The sequence below is a fragment of the Peromyscus eremicus genome, chromosome 1, assembly GCF_949786415.1.
Source record: "Peromyscus eremicus chromosome 1, PerEre_H2_v1, whole genome shotgun sequence".
NCBI lineage: Eukaryota > Metazoa > Chordata > Mammalia > Rodentia > Cricetidae > Peromyscus > Peromyscus eremicus.
In genome coordinates this window covers 95608908-95617910 of record NC_081416.1, presented here as the reverse complement: position 1 = coordinate 95617910, position 9003 = coordinate 95608908, and the positions used below count along the sequence as shown (strand labels likewise).

The window sequence follows — 9003 nt, the reverse complement described above, 5'->3', positions numbered from 1 at the left end:
TTCTTTTTTCTTTTTTCTTTTTTAAAAAAGGAAGGTTTTAAATTTCACATAGTAAAATTACATATAACAAAACAATCAAGGTAGAATTATAGTTACAATATCTAGTCTATTTATAATATCTAGTCTATTTGTATTTGGCAAAATTGAACTCAGGACCTCTGGAAGAACAGTCAGTGTTCTTAACCTCTGAGCCATCTCTCCAGCCCTTGCCATAAAAAGCAAGATGTAAGGTACTGGTAAGCCACGAGCCATGTGGCAACTTATAGATTAATAGAAATGGGTTAATTTAAGATATAAGAAGTAGATAACAAGAAGCCTGCCATGGCCATACAGTTTATAAGTAATATAAGCGTCTGAGTGATTATTTTATACGTGGGTTGTGGGACTGTGGGGGCTTGGTGGGACCCAGAGAGAAAACTCTCTAGCTATAGGAGCTATACCCTAAAAAAAAAAAACCTTCTAGTTCCCAAAATACTTACCCTTTTATAGTTCAGTACTGTGGCTATACTCACTAACATGGTGGAATCCCCTGCAAATATCTAATTGCCTCAGAGGGTGTGGTTTATGCAAAGCAACTCTGAAGTTGGATCTTCATGGGGCCCATTTCCCTGGAGACAGATCCATTTCCCTAAGTGTCTTAAGCTTGAGTTTTCATTGTCATAGAAATATAAAACCATATCAGATAAAGAAAGGATGAGGAGATCTGCCACTAAAAGATTTTCACTTCTATCTTAGGCAGGACTTCAAATAAGGGAGTGTGGAAATCAACCCTGGTTTTTAATTAGATATCAGAATGGGAAAGGAAAGGGCCCAGAGGCAACATTCCTTTGAGGAGGAGTAGGAGGAGGTGGAGGTAGACATGGAGGGAAGTGGGGGATAGGATTGTTGTAGAGGGGGGAAGGGGGGGTAGAGAAAAGTAGAGAGTGGGGGAGGGTGAGATGGAGGAGGAAAAAATGTCCACAAAGAAGATGAGGAAAATAGAAGAAGGGAGAGAGACTGTCTGTTTCTTTTTAAATGGTGTTGGGTCCAGGGTCACACAGTAATAGGGGCCAGACCACCAAAGTCTATTAAACCAGATCAAACTTTATTCCAGAAAATAAAAATAAAAAATTAAAATTAAAATAAAACATCAAGGGACACAAAAGCTTATCAGCTAGATGAGACCACAGCCAATGTTGAAATTCTGGGCTGTGGCAATGGAGGCGGGTACTGACCCCCTTTTATAGTGTCAGGTATGGGGTGCATGCTAGGAGTCACATAAAAACAACTATTAAAAGTTAGTTTTGGTCCAGGCAGTTGTTGGCTATACGCGGCAAGAGGATTAAAGGCTAACCCCTGGATGTTGACAGAGGAGCTGGCTGCAGAGTAGACAGTCAGTGTTAGCAGGTAACTTTTAGATCTCATGACTGCCAGTTTTTATCTCTTAAGTTTATAGCTTTATATTTCTATATTCTGAACCCTTCATGGTGGTTATAGCTCAGGTATATTGGTGCATGCCTTTAATCCCAGCACTCAGGAGACACAGACAGGTGGATCTCTGTGAATTCAAGAGTGAGTTTCAAGAAATTCACAACTAGAGAGAAAGCCTGTCTAGAAACAAAGAAAGAAAGAAAGAAAGTAAATGGTTGGATTCCAAGGGTAAATGTGTGACATGCCAAACAGTGAGTTTTCATCTAGAAATTATGCACAAATTCAGTAGAAATGTGACCTGTGGAAGACATAATTAAAGAAAGAAAGGGGGTCTAGAAAATTATGAGATCACAAATTGTACAATATGAATTACCCAGAATTCACTTTGTAGTATAGACTGAAGCGATTCCTTCAGCAGTCCTCCTCCCTCAGACTCCAAAGAGGTAAGATTAATAATTAGGTGGACCACACCAGGGAAATCCTACTTTGTGTTTGTTGTGAGACAGGCTCTCTCATACTGACATTGAGCTTGTTCTCTATGAAGGCTGGCTTCAATTCCTGACCATCCTGTTGTCCTTGATTTCCTGAATCAAATAAAAACAAAATAAACAAAGAAATTTAATTGAGTGACAAGACAAGAATGTGTGGCCACTAATGTTTATCCCACAATGTCCTTGTTTCTGTTTTCTACCTCCCCAACATTTTCAAAACTGGTGCTTAGGTGCTTGAAAATGGAGCATTCTGTGACATTTTCACTTTAAGAATGATTAATGCTGTCAAACTCTGTTCAAGAAAGTATACCTTGAGCCGGGCAGTGGTGGCACATGCCTTTAATCCCAGCACTCGGGAGGCAGAGCCAGACGAATCTTTGTGAGTTTGAGGCCAGCCTGGGCTACCAAGTGAGTTCCAAGAAAGGCACAAAGCTATACAGAGAAACCCTGTCTCAAAAAACAAAACAAATTAAACAAAAAAAAAAGAAGAAGAAAAGAAAACATACCTTGTAAGTGTGTACATACACTGTTTGTCTCTCTGTGTCTGGGATACCTCACTCAGGATGATTTTTCACTGTTGTTCTATTTGCCTGATTATTTCATGATGTCATTTTTTTAACAGATGATTAACACTCCAGTGTATAAATGTACCACATATTCTTTTCCCATTCCCCAGTTGAGGGACATCAAGGTTGTTTCTAGTTTATGGCTATTATAAATGAAGCCACTGTGAACATAGTTGGGAAATTAGCTCATAAGTAAATGATGATCATGCTGCAATCACAGGCCCAGACAGGCTAAGTAACAAGGAGAGCTCTGTGGGGACACATCGATCTCCCTAAGAAGGTGAAATAGAATAGATTTTGTTGGTGGACTGGGGTGTAGTGGGGATGGGAACAAGAGGGATCAGCAGGACTGGGAGGAAGGAGGGAGAGAGGACTGGGAGAGATTAATGGAATTAGGGGGACATTTGGAAGGTAATGTAGAAACCAGTGCAACACAATTTCCCTGGAATCCACAGGAGTGACTACTGCAAAGTTTCCTAGTAATGTGGGATATGGAGCCCAAACTAGCTATCTTCTATACCCAGGCATGGCTCCTATCAGTGAGACTTGGACATCAATCCAACCACAAAACCTTCAAATCACAATCTGTCATGCCTGTAAGATCTGCTGGAGCAATGGTGGCTCAGAACTTGGGGGAGGGGCCAACAAATTACTGGTGTAACATGTGGACCATGTAATGAGGAGCTCATGCCCAACACTGCAAGGATGGGCTGGAACCTGAGGCTGGATAGTAGAACCAAATATAACTGGCAAAATAGACATACAAACTTACAAGCAAACAAATATGAATAAAAAATAAATCCTACCGTAACATTCTGCAATATTCATAGATTGGTTCCTATCCTAATCATCATTCCACCAACTGAAGGGAGAAGATACAGAGACCCACAGCCAAACATTAGGCAGAGCTCAGGAAATCTTGCAGAAGGGCAGTAGGAGAAAGAGAATTCAGGGATTCAAGGAGAACATGACCCACAGAATTAACTTAGCAGGGCTCAAAGGTCCTCAGAGAGACTGAAGGGGCAGTCAAGGAGCCTGCAGGGGTCTTAGCTAGGTCCCCTGCATGTATGTTATGCTTGTTCAGTTTGGTGGTGTTGTAAAACTCCTAACAGTGGGAATGGGGGTTTCTCTGAGTCTTTTGTCTGATCATGGGACCCTTCTCCTCCTGCTGTGTTGCCTCATCCAGCCTTGATATGAGGGTTTGTGCCTGGTTACATTGTGTCTTGCTATGCTCAGTTAGGTTGATAACCTTTGGAGGCCTGCTCTTTTATGAAGGGAAGTGGAGGAGGAGCTGGTCTGGGGGAGAGGTGAGGTGTGGAGGTAATTGGGAAAAGTGGTGGAAGGGGAACTGGAGTCTGAATGTAATGTATGTGACGAAAATAAATAGAGAGAATGAACAAAAGGAGAGAAGAAAAGGAAGGAAGGAAGGAAGGAAGGAAGGAAGGAGAGAAGGAAGGAAGGAAGGCAGGAAGGAAGGAGAGAAGGAAGGAAGGAAGGAAGGAAGGAAGGAAGGAAGGAAGGAAGGAAGGAAGGAAGGAAAGAAGGAAGGAAGGGAGCAAACATGGTTTAAGTGAAATGCTGTCACCCTCACACCAGAATTTCATCAGGGAGCTGTTGATCCAGCCTACTGAGAACAAAAATCACATGTCCAATTACAGCCAATTAAGCAAGCTTTAATTACTATACATATAGCTGACTCTACAATAAGATTTGAGGATACTGTGAGGGTTAACCTAGGGTTCAGCCCCCTACCTACGGAAAAAAATTTAAAATGGGGTTTTGTAACATAAAGATCATGCAAGACTTTTATGGAAGAAGATAGCAGAATAGATTATTTGACAAATCTTCTCAGCAAAGTGTCTCAAGTTTCCTTGACAGAACACCTTATCTTGTTGTGGGTAGAGTACTAGTGAGTCAAACTTGAACTTTGTAGCATTCAGAAAAAACTTATAACAAATGGCTTTTTACACTAACATGGAATCCGGCTGGTCCATCAGGTTGCCATGTTCATTCCAAAGAACTCCTAAGTTTATTCCTTTCTTTTCTTGCTTTCTTTATTTCATCTTTCCTTCCTTCCTTCCTTTCCCTTCCCTTCCTTCCTTCCCTTCATTCTTTCTTTCATTCTTTCTTTTTTTTCTTTCTATGTATTTCTGTGTGTAATCTTGGCTGTCCTAATACTAACTCTGTAGATCAGACTGGCCTGGAACTCAGAGATCTGCCTGCCTCTTGAGTGCTGGGATTAAAGGTGTGTGCCACCTGTAGACGAATTTCTAAACAGTCTTATTAAATAAGAAACACAGAGCCAAATACAGGGATGAAAGCTGTAGAGAGCAGAGAAATAGTGACAGCCATCAGTTAATCTTAGCTCACCAAACCACCATAGCTTCCCAAGAGAACCCAGCTTCTTTCTGTCTAGCCTGCTCCTTTATTGCCTTGATGTTCTGCCTTCTCATTGGCTCTTAGCCCAGTCACCTCACTTCCTGGTCACTGCCTGTCTGTACAGATCTGCAGGTCTCTATGGTTGGTACTGGGATTAAAGGCATGTGTCACCACACTTGGCTATGTCCTTGAACACACAGAGACTCTGCCTGCCACGTGATCAGATTAAGGGCGTGTCCTACCACCATCTGACTTTTGTTTATGCCTGGCAATGACTTCTGATATCCAGGCAAACTTTATTTACTAACGCACAAATAAAATATCACCACAGCCACCTAAAGTCTCTAACCAAGATTTTCAAGCAAAATTTGATAAAGGCATCAAAATTGAGATCTAGCTGTCTTGCACTGGTCCATCAAGCAACTTCTCTGAGCTATTGAATCCTGATGCCAATACTAGACAGGGTGCTCCTTTCAGGAGGTTAGCTGAAACCATACAAAGGCCACAGTCTCTTTTTTATGGCACAGTCAAAGGTCACGTGATCAAAGAGGTTATGTGACCTCTAAGGAGATTGTTGTTTGCATTTAGAATGTCCACACTGAAAAAAAATGACTTTGAACCTACACTCTGTTTCTTTAGTGTATATGAGAAAAGAGGGACCAAGCATTTGAGCAACTTTACCAAGCATATTAATATAGAAGTGATACCCACAACAAAACCTCTAATTACTGATAATAACATTTTTATGGAGCCCTGAGCCCTGTGCTGTTTAATTCCTATGCAGGTGATTGAATCACCCATCTAATCCCATCATGTTGACACAGTCACACTAGATTTCATCCCCTTAGAAAGCAATGAAACCAGATTCCTCTTTTTCCATTCCAACGCTGAGTAGACACTTTAAAGAATATTTCCAAACTGATTTGAGTGCATGCCAAAAAGAAAAGACCAACAAAGAGTGTAAAATTCCAGAATTTTATTGCTCCAAAGAATTGCTGCTCAAGCACAATGAATAAAAAAGTCCCCACAGTGGGTTCTACATAGCAAACCCAAAAGAAAGATTTTACAGGGAAGAGCTAGAGAAGACAGCATGGCCTGAACCTTGCTGGCTGAATACAAATCCTGCATCAAAAGCCTGTGGATGGTGAGCTGCCTCTACCATGATCAGATTCCATGAGTTCCAGTACAGGCCTCTGTAGATCTCCCCTAGGAAACCAGAAGCTTTGTGGGGCTTGACTCATCCTGGGACCTTGGGAAGTTTCTTCCACATCCAAACAATCATCCTTAGGGACTTGGCAAGGCCAGACAAGGACACAGAGGGAGTGTGAGACATTCTGTCTTTCCTGGTCCACAGGTCCAAATCTCCTGCTCCAAGGCCTTCCTCAAGTTCAGATACGTCCTCAGGACACATGGTCAGTAATTGGAGTGAGCCTTAGTAGACAGTTAGAGGCCTCCACCCTTCCTTCTTCTTTTTCTTCTTTTTCTTCTTCTTGAACTTGATGTTCCTCCCTGACGCCAGAGCTGTCCAGTGTTCATGGCTCCATGAGCAGACAGAAATCTGACAGAATTGTGATATGGGTAGTTCTCCTTGTTGGGATCTTTCTTGTACCAGTATTGTCTGTATCTGGGCTGGTGAATCACAACTGCATTGGCTGGCAGAGTGGGTTCAGCTCTTCTGAGGTTCAGCATAGGATTCTGCCTGTTCTGCTCCTGAAGCACTTTCCACTCGTGTAAGGAGAATTCTATGGCTGCTCTATTCTCCATGTGTCCTCGTGGTTCTACAGCTCCCACCCGAGATCCTCTGTTGAGCTTTCTGTTCTGGGGTTGTCCAACCTGAGCCTGGTTGACTGTGCCTACTGGCCCCTTGACACTGTCCTTGTTTAGCTCAGTCTCCCGGACGTAGAAGAGCACATATGCAGGCTCCCTCAGGACAGAAGTCACATCCCACCTCTCAACCTTAGAATCGTCCATCTTATACCACTTCCCACTGCCAGCTCTGACATAACAGAAGTAATGTCCAAAGTGACAAGTCACACCAGAATGGACCAGCACAGCATAAAGGGCATACACCAGTGGTCCTCCTTCAGGCTGAGACATGTATGGCCGCAGGTCAAGGGACTCTGGGTAACCTACCTGCCTGTCCACTTTGCCACCCTTGAAGTCTGAGAAGCGATTCAATACCAGCAGGAGAACCTTCGAGGCAGTTTCAATTGTCAGGGTCTTTGAAGCTGGCATCTTCTCCTGGCAATGGTCACAGTGGTAGGCATTTTCCCCACACAGCTCCTCAGGCTTCACTAAATCCTCCAAGGCTTGGTTCACACTCTGAGCTGCGTTGATATCCAGGGAGATGTCCAGAAAGGGGTTAACAGAATCTGAGGTGCCCTGGCAGCTGAGACACTTGATTTGAGATCTGCATGAGCCTCCAAATATCTCATGGATCAGGCTGCTGTCTTCAGAGGAGCCTTCTGAGTGCTTGATCCCTCGAAGGCAGGATTCATGCATGGCGTTCAAGGTGAACATCAGAAACTCATGGGCATCTTCCTGCTTGTCCTTGTGGAAGGTGGCAGTCAGCTTCCTCGAGGGCTGCATGACATCCCCGGAGTGGAGGAGACTCTGGGTCACATGAGTTTCCATGGCACACATGGTACAGTCTTCCTGGTGACAACAGCTCCGAGAGTGCTCCCGGGAGAGCATGTAGTCGGCAAGAGGTGGTGTGTGTGTCAGACACTGCAAGGCTGCGTTGAGGTAGCACGTGTTGCCCGTGTTCAGGAGACCTGCACCCACACCTTTGGGCCTCTCCCACCTCACACTGTGCTTGTTCTTGGCGGCCAGCTCGGCTGCTGCCTGAGTTCCATCCTGATACAGGTCTCGGGTGGCAGGAGTTGATTCTACTGAACCTGCTGAAGGATAAAAACACAAAGAGACTTCAGGGTCTACAGTGTGGAATGAGGACCTGCATGCTATAAAGATCTTACAGTGAGATTCACCTTCTGAGAACCGCAGAGCTCCCTCCATGTCTCCAGACGCCAACTCTGAACACCTTGCGGGAGTCTTCTCAGGGAGTAGAAGGATGCTTTTCCCTTCTAAGAAGCACTACAAGTGAGGACTGTGCCTAAAGGCTGAGCCTTTATACTTCAGCCCCAGGGCCACGCCCACTAATCCCGCTGGGACAGCCAATCCCCTGCAAGCCTCTAACTGCCTAGTGAAATAAAGGTTTGGCTTATGCAAAGCAGCACTGAAATCTGATCTCTGGTTTCCACTTCCCTGGAATCAGGTCCTTTGCCCAAGGTGTCTTATGCTTGGGTTTTCCTTGTAACAAATTTAAAAACCACATCACATAAAGACAGGATGGTAGCCCTGCCATACAGAGTCTCCTTCATGTTGTTGATCCCACCAAAGAAAAGTAAAACCCACCAACATGAATTGTTTGGATTGAACATGGATTGAAGGAAGCAGCCTTTACTTCTGTGTACAGCAAAACATGTCCAAGGGATGTTCTAACTCTCCACCCCACCCTTAGCCCCAATGTGGTGCTCAGGAGATCATCAGCAATTTAACTCTCAGCTCCTTTTACAGGGCAAGATTTGGGGTCTCCAGATAGAAATTTGTCAACATAGAAACTTGGTAACCAAAATATAAAAGGATATGGTGGTATGAGACTCTTCGGCAAAAAGTTTTGGTGGTGTGGGGATTGTGTATTTCAAGGCACAGTCAGATGTGGACCAAGTTGAATTGCAAGAAGGTTTAAGGTATGATCAGGTCAATTTCCAGGAAATAGAAAATTAAGTTTTACAGCAAACTGAAAAGATCTCATTTTCACCTTGTAAGACAGCTCCTGATCTTAAGATGGAGTCAGGCTGGTCCACCAATGTCCTAGGGTGTTCTCTGGGCGGTGGGGGAGGGAATTGGGAGGAGTAGAGGGAGGGGAAATTACTGTTGGGGGTTGTATTGTAGGAGAGAAGAATAAATAAAAGAAAGAAAGCAAACATGATTTAAGAGCAAAGTCATCATTCTCACACCAAAATCTCATTAGTGAACTTTTGACCCTGTAGTTCAAGCACAAAAAACTACCAACCCAATTAAAGCCAAATAAGCAAGCTTTATTTACAAAGCATATATATGCTTACTATGCTGCAAAGCAGGATTTCAGAGTACAG

General features: G+C 43.6%; 1 protein-coding gene across 1 annotated transcript; it reads right to left on the bottom strand.

The window, feature by feature from the left end:
- Nucleotides 1-6289: 6289 nt before the first annotated feature.
- On the bottom strand, nt 6290-7861 carry LOC131909878 (ubiquitin carboxyl-terminal hydrolase 17-like protein B). Its single transcript, XM_059261821.1, has one exon. The coding sequence runs from the start codon at nt 7859-7861 to the stop codon at nt 6290-6292; it is 1572 nt and encodes a 523-aa protein (XP_059117804.1).
- Between the last annotated feature and the right edge of the window lie 1142 nt (nt 7862-9003).